At 41.0% G+C, this 16,876-nt stretch overlaps 1 protein-coding gene across 1 annotated transcript in view; it reads left to right on the top strand.

Annotated features, from left to right (window-relative positions):
• The window catches only part of Acaca (acetyl-CoA carboxylase alpha), a 259,500-nt gene that overhangs the window by 69,004 nt on the left and 173,620 nt on the right, over positions 1–16,876 (top strand). Inside the window, exons 4-5 of the mRNA XM_032914502.1 lie at positions 12,456–12,588; positions 14,123–14,261. Coding sequence (XP_032770393.1) covers positions 12,456–12,588; positions 14,123–14,261 — 272 coding nt within the window. The remainder of the gene's footprint in view (positions 1–12,455; positions 12,589–14,122; positions 14,262–16,876) is intronic.

Genomic DNA, 16,876 nt, shown 5'->3' with positions numbered 1-16,876 from the left:
TAAGACTTTATGTAAACATGTTTTGCTGCTTTATGACTAACTTAGGTTGACCCTTAGGGTGAGTACTGGTAATACCTTTCCCCTCAAAGTCATCTGGGAGTGTATGGGAGTTGTGAACTCCTGAGACCAGTCACATTTGGAGGACAGACGTACTAAAAGTTTTGCAATAGGTCTGGATGTGGTAGTACTCATGCCGTTAATCCCAGCACCTGGGAGGCAGAGGCGGGCAGGTAGGCAGAGCTCTGTGAGTTTGAGGCTAGCCTGATCTACATAGTGAGTTCCAGGACATACAAGAAAGACTACATAGGGAGACTTTGTCTCAACACCACTACCATCACAACTTTTGTAATGTAGTACATTTTCCCATACAACCAAGGATAAGTCTCAAAATGTCATAGTCCTCTATTAAGAAAGACTAGCTTCATGCTAAATCTTTGAAGTCACATGGCTCTTTGAGAAATTCGTTTAACTTAATTTTGTGTAAAACATCGTGTTCAGTTGTTGAATTAGGACATTGAGTTTGGCAATGATGCAATAAATGCTATTACAGGAAACTCAGCTGATGATATTCTGAGGCAGTGTGTAGGTGCCAAGCCATTCCCAAGGTCCATGGCTGTCAGGCAGAGGCTGTGTGGCCAGTGGCATGACTGCCTGAGAATGTCTTGCATGCCTTATTGTTGCCACAACTCTCATGTTGGTTGCTCGTGGGCAGGAGTGTGATCAGCAGCCTGGGCAGAGGCCAGTTTCCACTGACTTCTTAGCTAGTGTTCCAAATAGAGCAAGGTTTCTTCCTCCATCCATTTTATCTGTGGATATGGCAGTGTCTTTGGGAGTAATTTAAGTTCTTTCTTTGATGGAAAGACTTCAGTGATATCTGTGCTAATTAAATTGAATGTGATCATTGGTGATCCACAATTTTTCCTTGAACTCATTTCCTCTCAGAAAAATGATGATGGGTTGGGGATTTAGCTCAGTGGTAGAGTGCTTGCCTAGCAAGTGCAAGGCCCTGGGTTCGGTCCCCAGCTCCGAAAAAAAAAAAAAATGATGATGATGATTCAGGCCCTGCTTTCACTCTTGGAATACTAAGTAGAAACTGGTTGAGTTTACAGGCAACTTGTGGAATGACTATCCTGATCTCTTACCCTTGATAGAGGTTAAGGAGACGCCCATTCCTCAGGAGTGTTAACTAGAGGCCTCTGAAACAAAGTGGAATGATGGCTGTGAGCTTCATTTCAGGTGCTAAGTAAAGATTTTAGCGGTCTGATGGATGAGCTGGAATAGAAAGTAGACTTTTCTAGGGATGGAGAAGAAGACATGCGTCATGCTTTTCTAGAGTCACCAAGAGCTCTATCAATCACCCAAGTACTTGAAAACAAGAGCTTAAGGAATAGTTAGAACCTGATGGGACCAGGCAAGTTTCATTGAAGAACTGTTTAGGTTTCTTATTAGGTAAGGTCAACCTGGGCTTAGCAGCTGTAGTTAGGTTGATAGATCTCTGAAAGCAGTTAATTACTTGAACAGAATTAATTAAGAAGAAAGACTGTTAGAAGACTAAGTGTATACATCCTAACTTTAGTAACTGACATGCAATGTGGTGGCGTCTAGTTTTAGTTTTAGTAGTTTCTCTGATGCCACTTAAGGTCACATTGTTTTGTACTTAAAACGAACCACACGATGTCAATCCCTGTTATCAGTCAAACAAGATTGTAAACAGTTGTTCAAGCTAGTATGCCGAATTCCTGGTTAAAGTCCAATTATAAGCAAGGTATCTCCCAGATTTTGGTCTTTAACCGCCTAAGGTACTGAGAGTCTTAAACCTACTTCATATTTATATTTGAAACTCCATCTCAGTTTTATATTCAACACCTTAAAATAATATGGTTAAAATACTGAATGGTCAGGTTAAGGACTTTATGAACCACATCTGGCCCTGCTTAAATTTCTTAATTTTATTACCACCCAACTCCTGTACCCTACCTAGGAGTGACCAGGGACTTGTTTGAGAAGAAGTTAATAATTTATGGCAATATTCGTGTGATTGGTGATGATTGTTTGGTGTAAGGAAAAAGAAAGGGAGACACTATATTCTCCGCCCTGTAGCTGAGCAGTGGCAGACACCATTTTGCTGTTTCCTTTAACACTAATAATGTGGTCAGTTTCATTGTCATGATGAAGATGACCATTTTCATTAAAATCTATGAATAATAGGACTATTTTTAAAAAGATTTATTTAGTTTATTTACATGAGTACACTATACGTGTCTTCACAACACAAGAAGAGGGCATCAGGGGCTGGAGAGATGGCTCAGTGGTTAAGAGCACTGACTGCTCTTCCAGAGGTCATGAGTTCAAATCCCAGCAACCACATGGTGGCTTACAACCATCTGTAATGAGATCTGATGCCCTCTTCTGGTGTGTCTGAAGACAGTGACAGTGTACTCATATATAAAATGAATAAATAAAATCTTAAAAAAAAAAAAAAAGGGCATCAGATCCCATTACAGAACTTTTTTTTTTAGTTAAAGCTAAACTATTTTTGTTTGGCATAGAAAGAAATAAAAATTCCTTTTTAGTATCACCTTAAACTCCTTGTGTTTTATGACTTTAATCAGTTTAATGACTTCATTAAAGCCTGGTGATAAATAATAGCTTTCAGGAATATAAAATATGCCACACCCAATATAATGTGGTTCAAATGCTTGTTTATATGTGAGACATGGCCTTATTATGTAGCCCATGTTGGCCTTCAATTAAAAAAAATATGTCCCCCCATGAGCTCCTAAGTGCTGGAATGATTTTACTTTCAAGAGACCCTTATTTGAGATGATTTTCTTGTTTTGGTTTTGAAACAGGGTCTTATTATGAAACTCATGCTATTGAAGTTACAATGTAGCCCAGGCTGCCTTTAATACATGATCATATTGCCTTTCCTAAATGCCAGGTTTACAGGCTTGTGCCACTATGCCTGGCTTGATAAAATGTTTTTACCAGGAACCTTTGTAAGTCTTTTGCATAAAAGTTGGCTATTGGGCTGGAGAGATGGCTCAGCGGTTAAGACCACTGGCTGCTCTTCCAAAGGTCCTGAGTTCAAATCCCAGCAACCACATGGTGGCTCACAACCATCTGTAATGAGACCTGATGCCCTCTTCTGGTGTGTCTGAAGACAGCTACAGTGTACTCACATAAAATAAATAAATCTTTAAAAAAAAAAAAGTTGGCTATTTAGTGTTGAAAGGTTTGATTACAGAAAACACCATCCATTTAGAGTTCTTTTTTTTTTCTTTTTCTTTTCTCTTTTTGGAGCTGGGGACCGAACCCAGGGCCTTGCGCTTGCTAGGCAAGCGCTCTACCACTGAGCCAAATCCCCAACCCCCCATTTAGAGTTCTTACACTGAGAATACACATTAGTAAATCACATGCCTTTCCCCTCCTCGTTTGTGTCAAACTTTGACAAAGGGAGCTGGCTCTAGTGTGTAGGTCTTCCTTTGCTTTAGTATGTCGAATTTGGCTTGCCTGAGTTTTCTTCCTTCCCCGAGTAGCTCTCCAAATTTTCTTTCAGCATCTTTCCTTAATATTCTGTGGTTGCCAGTTGCCATGGAACTATAGTAGTGAGTAGACAGAGAAGATCATTATGAGATCGGTGATGTGGTCCTCTTGCTGGGGGCGATATTCTGCTCTCTCTGTCGCTTACGCTCCCTCCTTTCCATTCTGAAAGCAGGAGCTGCCTGTGACCATGTGTGGATCTCAGTCTCAGGAGTCTGTTCTGTAAAGCTGTGTGATTGTTACCAGTAAAGCTCTCTTCCTAACCTTACATTCCTCCTATATTTATATGTTCATTTCCTGACATCTTTCCATTGGCATAAATACACAGGTGATGTGTGCATTTATTGTTTTAAACTTTTAAATTATTAAAAAATAGTATGTTCATTATAAAAGTTAGAACTTTGACAAGTATTTCACCCAGTAATAATCACTATTTAATATTTTGTTAACTTTTTACCACCTAACAGTAAATTTTATTAAAAATGATGTCCTAGTAAAAACACAGCTCAGTTTTTAATGTAACAATCTCTTATGTTATTAAAATATATTAAAACTTAATTTTAAAGTCTTTATTTTTAAATAATTTTATATTTACAGAAAAGTTTCAAAGATAGCATTCTTGTGTATCTTCTACTGTTTCCCTTAATGCCAACTAATTTTATATAGCTTCAGTACACGTGTCTAAAGTTGCCATATTTAGCAAATTTAATTAGATTAAGACACTCAGCAAAGTGAGAAGATTCTTCAGAGAGCACTTAATGCTCAATTCTTAGAATCTACCACTAACATTTTTTCTATATTTGTTTTATCATATTGTCTGTCCATTTTTCTGTCCAGCCATTAGGTCCAACTAAAATTCTTCAAGTTTTGATATAATATATTTTTATTATGAATCCGTTTTTCATTGTGATTTGTGTGTGTGTATGTGTACATGAGTGTGTATGGTGTATGCACATGGGTGTGTGTTGGGTATATTCTTCCATCCTTCTGTGGATGTGTAGAATCAAGAGAAAGATAACAAGTAACCTGTATGTCACTCTGCCTTATTACTTTGAGACAAGGTCTCTTCCTGAACCTGCCAACCAGCAAGACCCAAAGTCTCCAATGCCTCCACCCCCAGCATGATGGTGACAGGCATGTGATAGGTACAGCTGACTTCTGGCTTGTTTTGTTTTTGAGGTAGGGTCTCTGTGTAGCCCTGGCTGTCATGGAACGACCTCGGTAGACCAGGCTAGCTTTAAACTCAGAACTACCTGCCTCTGTCTCCTGAGTGCTGGGTTAAAAGGTAGCTATACCTGGCTGTGTGTTAAACTTTTATATCAACCACAAGGGCTAAAACTAAAACACCAGTATTGGATGTCAAGAAAGATGTAGAGCACAGGAAATCCTCACACCACTGGTGGAAATATTAATCAATAAAAACCACTTTATATTTGGCAATATCTTTTAAAGCTAAACACGAGCACACACACATGTGCATATGCACACATACATACACAACACATGCGCACATATGCACACACATACATACACACATATACACACACACAGCACACACACATTTCTGCCTTATGTGTTGCCTTTATTGCTCTGACAAGCTATTTGAGAAGAGCAGTTTAAGGGAAGAAACATTGCCTAGTGATGGTGGTGGTGGTGCACACCTTCAATCCCAGCACAGATGCAGAGTCAGGCGGATCTGTGGATTTGAAGCTAGCCTGGGCTACAGAGTAAGGTCTAGGACAGCCAGTGAGCGCCCCCCGCAATCCCCCCCAAAAAAAACCCAACCAAATATATAGAGATAAACAAAGTTTCTCGTGGCTCACAGTGTCGGGGTTTCAGGTTATTGTTGGTGGGTTCTAGTTTTTAGGCCGGAGGCAAACGATATCATGGTGGAGAGGGCTGATGGGTCAGAGCTGTCAACTCAGACCTGTGAAGCAGAAAGAGACAAAGGAAGGGATGGGACCTTGGACAGATCCAGCCTTCAAGGACATGTGTCTAGCAGCCCCCTCCAACCTTGCAGTAACGCCATCAGTGAGTTTATCCATCACTGGTGAGGCAGAGCTTGATGTACAATCACTCCCCACCTTAAGAGGCTCCCCTTTGAACCACTGTGGAGACCAGATTTTCAACACATGGGCTCTTTTACTTTATTCATTTCTTTTTTTTCCTAGATAGAGTGTCACTATTTAACCATGGTTGGCTGAGAACTTGTTAGTAGATCAGGTTAGCCTCATACAGCAGTCTGGCTGTCTGTTTCCTGACTGCTGTGGTTAAAGGTATGTGTCGCCACTTTCTGAGACATTTTTATATGGAGATGTTCAATGATAGAAGGACTCCTCTGTGGCAGTTTCATTCTCTAGTGGAATGGGATGCTTGGCCACCTTCACTGGTAGAAAGGGGATGAAGCAACGGCAGAGAGAGCTACCTGGGGCTTGCAGTTTTGTATTACGGCTGGTGGTCATGACAGGTAGCCCTGGAGGCTTTTCAGCCATGGCCACCTCAGTACATTATATTAAGAAAGTTGGGCACTGGTGAGGCAGAGGCAGGTGCATCTGTGAGTTCCAGGCTAGGCCAGCAGGTCCACATAGTGAGCTCCAGGACTGCCAGAGCTACATAGACCCTATCTCAAAAACTAAAACCAAAAGAGAGTAAGATCTGTTCAGTTTGCTCTTATCTTCACGTGTCTTCTCTCTGCACTGCAGTCATGTGTGTACTTCTGATCTGGAGGTCTTCTCTGGAAGGTTATTAGGCTGTTACCATCCAGCATTTAGGGAGAAACTTTCTTGTGGCACAAGAGTCAAATCAGGTTGACTCCAATGAGTTATTACCATCCTGAAGATTTGTCTCAGGAGGCTTTTGTTCCATAGATTGCCCTTCTTACTACAATGGTGCAGTCTCATGAGTATCGGCTTAATCAGTGTCATCAGGAAAATAACTGCTGTGAAACATTCTACCATTGATTATTTACAATTTTATGGCAAATTCAATTTCTAAGTGATATGTACATCCCACTAGTCCTTTAAGTCTGGATTTTCTTTTCCTGCTTAAATGAGTTGGACCTCTTGTCTTTGTCCAAAATGTTGTCTAGGTCCCCTTTCCTTTTAAAGGGTTACCCATGTCTTTCCATATCTCTTTTGTACCACCTCCATGCTTTATGATCGGGTTTTGGTCTTAGTTTTACTGCTTAGACCCAAAATTTTTTCACGGAAGACCTGAAATCCCTTTTCACTTTTTCAAAGTTCTTTAGGGCATATATCCTTCCTGCTTGTCGGCCCTCCCCTTCTTGCCTGCCTTTTCCCCTCTTGGAAAGTACTAATCAGTATTACTTGTTTTGATTGGAAATCAGAAATTACCTACTTTGGCTGTGCTGCCCTCCTCCTTCTGTGTTTTGTGACCCCATTATTTTCTTGGCTTAGTTGTTGTGGTAAATGTTGTTTTCTTTTACCCAGGGTCCTCCCTGTCAGGTGTCCCTGGCAGCCAGGAAGGGCACTGGAGCCTTTCTCCGGTGACGTTCAGAACAAAGGGTCTGTTGGTGAAACCTCTGCTGTAGCTAAAGCAGAGCTGCTGTTCCTAGCAATTCAGGTTAGACCCCCCCCCCCACTCCTCTGAGTCCTTTTGGAAAACCAACTTATTTGTGTGACCCATGAGTAAGGAGAAAATGCAAGAAAGAGGATAGATGGAATGGGAAAACACTGAGGACAAAGTAGACAAAACACTTGTAGTTTGAGGCATCTGCTGTGACTGAAACAGCCAAACAAGCAGACAGGGCCTACCCACTACCTCTTGCTCTCCTAGGGTTGAAGGAACCGGAGCATGGTTGGGGTGGTAAGACTGTGGTTATGTTTATAAGACCAAAATCTGAAGAAAAATCTCCCATCATTTTCTATTTTGATACATAAGTTTCTGTAGATTAAAAAAGAGATATTATATACTTCAAAAGTAAGTTTTAGATGGTTTAGTTGGGCAGCTTATATCCTGAAAACTACCACTAGTCCTAGCTTGAATTTATAGGGAAATATTAGATAATTTTTCTTTATTCTATAAGAAAAGACAGGCTGTTCTTTGGGTTTTGTTCTTCACATTTTTTTTTTTTCTTTTTTTCGGAGCTGAGGACTGAACCCAGGGCCTTGCACTTGCTAGGCAAGCGCTCTACCACTGAGCTAAATCCCCAATCTGTTCTTTACATTGTTAAAGATTTATTTATGCTGTGTGTCTGAGTGTTTTCCCTGTGTGTACGGATGTGCATCGGTTGCATGCCTGGTGCTGTGGGGGTCAGAAGACAGTATTAGATTCCCGGAACTAGACTTACAGATGGTTGTAGGTGCTGGGACCTGAACCCAGGTTCTCTGCAAGAGCAGCAAAGGCTTTTAACTACTGAACCCTTTGCAGCCTCTGATTTTGTTCTGTAAGAAATGAATAAAAACTGGCATAGTTATCCCTGAATATCTAAACCCTTATTTTTCATGCGGAATTTGGATAAAAGATATGTGAAATGATGTGGTAGGACCATGTGTTAATCCTGACCTCCTGGCATAGTTATCCCTGAATATCTAAACCCTTATTTTTCATGCGGAATTTGGATAAAAGATATGTGAAATGATGTGGTAGGACCATGTGGTAATCCTGATTTCTGCAGAAGGTGAGATAAAGAGCGTGGCTTGTGTTTTCTTAGGGCTTTAGTGTGAGTGCCCGACTTGTAGCTCATTCTGTCTTGTGTGCACGAGCCAGAACAGTAGCTTTCATAACTTTTAGCATTGTACACAAACATAACAGCTGATCTGCTCCCTTTACATTCTGAAGTAGCTACCGTTCTTGGAGCAATTTACCCTTTAGTTTTAACTGTCATCTTGGGGATTCTTAGGTGTCACTCTGTCGCCTTGCTTTTTCTGTTTGTGTTTTGCCTAGATTCTTATTCTCTAATAGCTCTCGGGAATGGGGGCTGGAGGTGGGGGAAAGAGAGGAGGGGGGAGTGAGGGAAGGAAGGAGGGAAGGAGGGAGGGAGGGAGGGAGAGAGGGAGAGAGGGAGGGAGATGCTTTCTGTTCACCTGGTGCCTTGCTTTTGCCGTCCTCCATGCCTGAGTGCACTGCTGTTTCCCTCGTGTTCTTTGTTCATCGCTTACCCTGTCTTGGCCTCTGTAGGTCTACCACTTCAGAGGGAAAACTTCAGTAATATTTAATGGCTTGGCTGGAGAAGAGATAACTATTGAACCGTAGCAAGAGATGGAAGGGTCCTAATGTGAGAACATTTTCTTTATTCTCAGAGAGCTCCTAGTGAGTTCTGCTTTCAGCTGTACCCTGCCTCTGTTTGCCTCTCAAAGTTGTACTCGTTAAACTTAAATTACAGTCACAAGGCAGGGTCCTACCAGTTTGCATGGTCTGTGCAGTTAGGGGCTTCACGTTCATTGTCTCTTTCTTTAAAATCACCTACCGAGCTATTGGGAAGATATTAAAATTTCTTATGTATTAATTGTTATTTACTATGCATGTGTGTGTGTGCCTGTGAGTCTGTATGTACACATTTGTGTACAGATGTCGATGGGGGCCAGAAGATACACTGGATCCCCTGCAAACAGAGTCTAGACAGTTGTGGTCCACTCTGTGGGTACAGGGAACTGAACCTAGGTACTCTGGAAGAGCAGCAAAGTGCTTTTAACATCAACCCATCTCCCTAGCCTGAGGGGGTTTTTGTTTATTTGTTTATCATCTTGTTTTGTTTTTTGAAGTCAGGTTTGTTGAGATACAATTTACCTATATTAAAATTTACCCTTTAAAAATTACAGTACTTGTCGTCTTGATACATGTGCACACTTGTGCAGTGATCATCTCAGTCAAGATCAACATACAGAATATCTACATCTTGTGTGCCTTTGAGGCTTTTCCCACCAGCACACTCGTGAGCACGCTCTCTGTACTGCAGATCGGTTATCCTAGTTTCAGAGTGTCATTTATGTGGTGTTACTGTGCAGTTTTGTGTTGTTTCCCTTAAGGCTGATGCTTGTGAAATTCATCCATGTTATTGATCGGTGTGATACAATGGTGTTACTGACTTAGATCCTGAATGAGATGGATCCATAGCCGGTACAATTGCAGACGGAGAAGGAAAGGTTTGTTCAGAGAACAGTGTGTGCAGCTTTGTTTCTAGACGTTGTTAATGTTACCATAGATGTTTCACCACACAGTAGGAAAAACACTGAAAGGAGGCCTAGGAAATTAGAGTTCTTTGTGCTTTAAACTTCCACGACAGCCAGAGCTGCACAGAAAAACCCTGTCTCGACGTGGGGCGGGGGCCTGGGAGGAGCCACCTTAGCTGAGCCTTGTGGTGCGTACCTGTAATGCCAGCAATAGGAAGGTTGAGGCAGGAGGCTTGAGGGGTACACCAGGCTAACCAGAGCTGCAGAGTAAGGCCTTGTTTTGAGCAAAGAAATGGACAGAGAGGGGAGGGGAACAACCATATAGAAGGGGAGGGGGAGGGGTTAGGGGGAGGTTGGCCCGGAAACCGGGACGGGGAATAACAATCGAAATGTAAATAAGAAATACTCAAGTTAATAAAGATGGAAGAAAAAAAAAAAAGAAATGGACAGAGAGCTATCTTAAGTCATTGAAAAGGGTAAGGAGAGAGCTTACCCATTGACTTTTATAGATATACTGAGAGAAGAATAATTACTTTTCTTTTTTCAAATCTGTAAGGCTATATAAGTTTTAGAAAAAACAATATCAGAAGAGATTGGTACCATTTCTTCAAAAGATGCAATTCCAAAGGATGAAGAAAGAAATAGTTTCACATTTAAAATTGGAACCAAGATTGGAAAATACTACTGTAAAATTTGAAACAAGACAACCAAAGAGTAAAGCCTCTTAATAATATTTTATTTTATTTTGAGACAGTGTCTCACGGTGAGGCTCTGGCTGGCCTGCAACTTGATCTGCAGACCAGACTGTCCCTGAATTCACAGAGGTCTTGCTGTTTCTGTCTCTTGAGCACTGGGATTAAAAACTTCCACTCGTAACCTCTCCATCTTGTTATTTTCATGATGTTTTTCTTTTCCTTCTCCCAAGTCCTGTATCCCTTACTCTTTATTTGCTCAGATTACAGGATGTTAGAATGTTAGTGTCTGTTTCTATCTTACTTCATATATAGAATTTTTTGCTTGTCTTTGTTTTTTGAGACAATCTTAATGTGTAGGTCTGGTTATCCTAGAACTCACATTGTAGACCAGGCTGGCCTCCAATTGAGAGATCCTTCTGCCTTTGCTTCCTGAATTCTGGGATTAAAGGCATGTACCTCCGTGCCTGGAGAGAATTATTTGATCATATAATTCCTCTTTTGTGATGTACTACATGTGGACCACTAATTCTCTTAAAAGATAGTTTAGTCTAAAATTTACTATTGTGTTCATGGTGTGTGTTTGGATGTGCATGTCACAAATCACAGTGGAGGTCGGAGGATAACTTCTTGGTTCTCACCTTCCATCTTATGAGAGTCCGTCCCATAGATTGAACTCAGGCTTGCAGGGCAAGCACCTATGCCCACTGCACCATCTTGCTGGGTTAAAATAATCTGGAGCTGGGCACAGTGGCACACGCCTTTAATCCCAGCACTTGGGAGGCAGAGGCAGGTGGATCTTCATGAATTCCAGGCCAGCCTGGTCTACAGAGCGAGGTCCAGTACAGTCAGGGCACAGAAAAACCTTTTCTCAAGAAAAAAAAAGGCAAAAAGGCCCTAGACTTTCTGTAACCTATGTCTGGCTATGTGGCCTTGACTATCCAACCCTCCTAGGCCTTCTGTAACCTATGTCTGGCTATGTGGCTTTGCCTCTTCTACCCTACTCCTGCCATCCTCTCTCGACATAACTACTATGCTTAATTGCATGGTCATCAGATTTTCTTCTTTAAAAAAGATTAAAAAATAATGTATATGGGCGTGTTTGACCACATGTGTCCACAAACTACATGTGTGCTCTGTGCCCTCCGAGGCCAGAAGAAGACAGTGGATCCCCTGGGACTGGCATTACAGATGGTTCTGAGCTGACACTGGAAGAGCATCCAGTGCTCTTAACCAATGAGCCGCTTTTCCAGATACCTAAAGATTTATTTTGATTCTGTCTGCCTGGTTGTCTGTCCATCTGTGTGTGTGTATACATGTGAGGGCAGATGCTCACAGGGTTCAGAAGAGGATGGCCAATCCCCTGGTCTAGAGATACAGACAGTTGGGAGTTGCCTGACATGGGTACTTCAAACTGAACTGTGGTCTTCTGCAAGAGCAGTCACTATGTGCTCTTAACCACTGAGCCATTTCTGCGTTCCATTTTTCTTTTTTAAATAGAGTGCCCCTCACCCTGTATGCTAGTTAGTGATTGAACCCAGGGCCTTGTGCTTGCTAGACTAATGTTCTGTTTACAATTGAACTGAATCTCCAGCATCACCATCCCCTCCTTGGGTTTGATTTATTTCATGTGTATGAGTGTTTTGAGTGAGTGTATCTGTGCACCACATGTAGCCTGGTATCTGCCGAGGTAAGTAGAGGTATTCAGAGCCCTGGACCCGGATTAGCCACCTTGCCGGTGGTGCTGGTAACTATGTTCAGGTTCTCTTTTGGAGCAGCAAGTATTCCTCACCACTTAGTCACCTCTGCAGCCTGTTGTCTTCATATTCTTCAGACAAGAATCTCATTCTTTAGCCCATATTGGCCTGAAACTCTAGGCAGTCCCCCCAAAGCCTCTCAGTGCTGGCGTGACAGGCCTGAGCTTTCATGTCCTCTAGGATTGTTTCCTTTCCTGTGACCCAGCAGCATGTAGACTCCACCGGGGTCCCGGGAAGTGTTGTTATAGTGTGGCTGTGAAGGGTTCTCAGAAGATGTGGGTGTTTTGGAGACATTCTGGGTATAGTTTCTTTTGGCTTCTCTGTTTGCATAGGTCCAGCATGTCCGGCTTGCACCTAGTAAAACAAGGTCGAGACAGAAAGAAAATAGACTCGCAACGAGATTTCACTGTGGCTTCGCCAGCAGAATTTGTTACTCGTTTTGGGGGAAATAAAGTGATTGAGAAGGTAAGTTAAACTTACTAAACTATTTTGCTTAAAGTATGTGAGATTTTATTTCTGTTTGTTCAAAGTGGTTTTTAGGTTTTTAGGGACTTGGCCTTTTTATGCAGGGCTGTCTTTTCTATCTCCCTAGCATGCTACTAGTACATAATCTCACTGTTTGCTTTACACACACACACACACACACACACACACACACACACACACACACACACACACACACAAAATACACATACATATATATTAACAGTGGTAATTTGGTCATAGTTGATAAGGAGTTAAAACTCTGCTTCTAATGTTCTTTTGAGAGATAGTTTGTGTGTGTGGGTGTGTGTGTGTGAGAGAGAGAGAGAGGGAGAGAGAGAGAGAGAGAGAGAGAGAGAGAGAGATATGGGGGGTGTGTTTCTGCACGTCTCTGGCTGTCCTAGAACTCACTCTATAGTCCAGGCTAGCCTCAAACTCAAGAGATCCAGCCACCTCTGCCTCCCAATTTAATCTGCTGGGATTAAAGCTTGCACCACCATCACTACCCACTACATCTTGTGGGTACAGGCAGAGCTTCTTTAACCTGGCAGGGAGGGCTTAAGGAATAATTGGTTACCTTGTGGAATGCCAGTGGGAAGATAGATGTGACAGCACTGGATTTAAAGGAGCAGAGTGAGTTTCAGAAGAAGGCTGATAGACTTAGGGTTTACTGGCTCCTACCAGGTATTGGAGATGTTTAGAGAAAATATACCACATAGATGTCAGGTAGTTTGTAGCACTTGGGAGGTGTTGGGACATAGGGAGTTCAAGAGTTTGTGGCTTATGTAATGAAACTCTTTGTGTTGTCATTCCCCCCCCCCCCATAAAAAGCAGTTCTATGTCATTGCTACCTAAAACTTGTCATACCTGGGGGATATCTCGGTTGAAATAGATTAAACTATAAGGATCAGTATTCCCACTCCTAAAAGTATTTCTTCATCAGTGTCTTACATTTTGTCAATAAAGGTAGATTATGTATCTATTAGCCTGTGAGATATTCAGGGGTATGATTACAAGATACACATAAGGAGATGGAAGGCTTAGTGACAGAAAAATTTCAGGATTATTTGATTTTTTTTAGGTTTTCCTTGTGACCATGAAGCCGAGCAGTTTCTTTCACTCGAAAGCACTCTGGGTTCAGCACTTTGGGAAACAGCACTGGATGCCAACTCGCTTACTACAGTAGAGAATAGTGTATAATGCCACACAGCGTAGCCTTCCCCCATTTCTTATTGGATATACATTATGTTTCCTAGTAATGGATAGTTATGATTGAATAATTTACAAACAAATAATGTGAGTTTATGATTTAATTTTTTTTTAGGAAATGAAGTTTGAAAAAAAAAATTAGTTCTGGCTAGCACATGTGGCAGTATTGCTTGATCCTGTAGGGATTGTTTCTCGCAACTCCAACTAGTAACAAAGGGAGATAAGTAAAAATGTATCTTTGTTTTTCTATCTTTGCCTTTCTTGGCTACTTTTCTTCCACTTCCCACTTCGCATCCCTACCTCCCAGGTTCTTATCGCCAACAATGGTATTGCAGCAGTGAAATGCATGCGATCTATCCGGCGGTGGTCTTATGAAATGTTCCGCAATGAACGTGCCATCCGATTTGTTGTCATGGTTACACCTGAAGACCTTAAAGCCAATGCAGGTGAGATCCTGGCTTTGTGTCATGTTAGGTATAAAGCATTGAGTAGACCCTCTGTGAGTAGGAGAATGTTACCTAGGGTGATTGCCGAGCCCAAGTCTGCCAGTGAAATCCTATGCAAAGATTTTTAAAAAGATGTCAGTAATAAAAACAAATAAATAATAAAGTGTATCAATAATAGACACACAAAAGTGATTACACTGTAGCTAACTGCACACAGGTCTCTGTATTCTGAGGTCAGGAGGTAGAAGCTTAGCATAAGTATTTGAGCTGTGAGGTATATGACTTTTCCAATGTTAAATATTTGTTAGAGTCAATTACTTTAGTGTTTTTAACTGAAAATGTTTAACTAAAATTGTATTGTTTTTCCCGAATGATTTATGGGATTAGAGAATACTGTAAAATAAGGATTCCCATTTTTCTCCTACCATTGAGAGAGAGAGATATCCTGGGACCCAAATGGGTTTTCCTGACTTTTTTTTTTTGGAGACATAGTCTCATCATGCAACCTTGGCAGGTCTAGAACTCACTATGTAGACCATGCTGGTCTCAATCTCAAAAGAATCTGCCTGTTTCTGCCTTCGAACTTCAGGTATTAAAGGCATGTACCATTCTATCCCACCTTCCCCCCATTTTATTTGTTTGTATTTTATGGATATGGGTATTTTGCCTACATACATGTCTGTACTGTGTGTGTGCGGGGCCTGTGAAGGCCAGAAGAGGGCACAGATCTTCTGGAAATGTTACAGGCAGTTGTTGGCTTTCTGTGGGTGCCAGCAACAGAACCTGGGTGTTTTGCAAGAAAGCCCAAGTGCTCTTAATCTCTGAAGAATCTCTCCAGTCTTTTTTACACACCTTTAATCACTATCTGAAGGCGATAAGCACCCAGACATAAAAAAAGATATCCTTTCAGGGCCTATTTTGGTTTGTAAATATTGCCTACATGTTGACAATTATATTAAGACAATTCCTAAGAAGTAAACGTTATTATGTCATCTTATTTTAAAACAGAGATGTCACAAATTGCTAAAAAGCAAATGTTGGTATTTGAAATTGTTTATATGCATCTTTTAATCTCTCTCTGCACTACCATTTGTGTATCTGTAAAAGGAAATTTTAAAGATGAGATCTTATATAAATATGAACCACTTCATTGGATTTCCTTTTTGCTAGTCCATTCGTACCTGGTATGCCTGTTGGTGATTTATTTAATGATTCCACAGTCACAAAGACCCATAGGAATACGATGTGACCTTGCTCCAGGAAACAACTGTTTCAATCTAATGAGATAAGTACTATAATAGCAACATGTCAGAGGGTTCTGTGAGAACCCAGAAGTGAGATATCTAGCGCTTAGGAAGATGGTTAAGAAGACACTTTTATAAAGAACTCATGCCTGGCCAAGAATAGGTAAGAATTGTGAGAGTTACAGGAAAATAAGGGTATACAGGAAGAAGAAACAGCAAATGATGGTGTGATGTAAGCACGCTTCTAGAAATTCTATGTGGAAACTATATATTGTTAGAATGCAAGATACAATATAGGATTTCCCAGGAGAGCCTTGTTGTTTATCCTCAAAAGTCACCCTTCATGTTACATGTTTGTGTCTATGTTTGTATATATACATATCGGACATTTAAGTTGTATATTTTAAAATAGATGAAGCTTATAAAAATAGTGTTAATGAACTTCTCTCATCTATTATCCAGTATCAGCAATTACCATCTCAAGGCCATCTTATGTGTGTGATGTACATACTGCATGTATGTCTAGATACTACTTGTACGCTTAGGAAAAGAGTATTGAGTTGCTTAGAAGTGAGCTGCTGCAATGTGGGTGCTGGAAATGAACCTACATCCTCTAGAAGAGCAAATGGTGCTCTTTAACCATTGGGCTTCTCTCTGACCCAGTATCTAGTTTCTGTATATGACTCTACTCTCACTCCTCCCTTCCCAATTGTGCTCTTATTAGAAACCATATATTCCACATAAAATGTGTGTGTGTGTGTGTGTGTGTGTGTGTGTGTGTGTACGTGCATATATATGATACAAAGTTTGTTTTGTGTGTGTGCATATTTGTGTTTGTGTGTTTGTGTGCACCATGTGTATGCAGGAGGTAGCAGAGGCCCAAAGAGGGAATCCGATCCCCTGGAACTGGAGTTAAATGGTTGTGAACCACCATGAGGCTGCAGTATGCATTCTTAACTCGTGAGCCAACCACCCCCGGGGTTTTGTTTTGTTGTTGTTGTTGTTTTTTTAAAAATATTTTATTTATTTATTATATATTATGATTACACTGTCACTATCTTCAGACATACCAGAAGAGGGCATCAGATCTCATTTCAGATGGTTGTGAGCCACCATGTGGTTGCTGGGATTTGAACTCAGGACCTCAGGAAGAGCAGTCGGTGCTCTTAACCACTGAGCCATCTCTCCACCAGCCCTGTTTTTTTTTTTTTTTTTAAAGAAAGAAATAAACCAACAAATTAGATGGATGGTTCTATAACTAGAAAGATCAGTTTGAGGAAGAACAGCTATAGGATATAAGTGGAGTTTAAGATGTGTGAATTATTGTAGGTAGTCAGTTTTGTTAATACTGCCTTCCAGAGAACAGCTAGA

Source organism: Rattus rattus, chromosome 9 (assembly GCF_011064425.1).
Source record: "Rattus rattus isolate New Zealand chromosome 9, Rrattus_CSIRO_v1, whole genome shotgun sequence".
NCBI classification, from domain to species: domain Eukaryota; kingdom Metazoa; phylum Chordata; class Mammalia; order Rodentia; family Muridae; genus Rattus; species Rattus rattus.
Note: the sequence above shows the minus strand (reverse complement) of the source record. Positions and strands in the feature narration are given on the sequence as shown.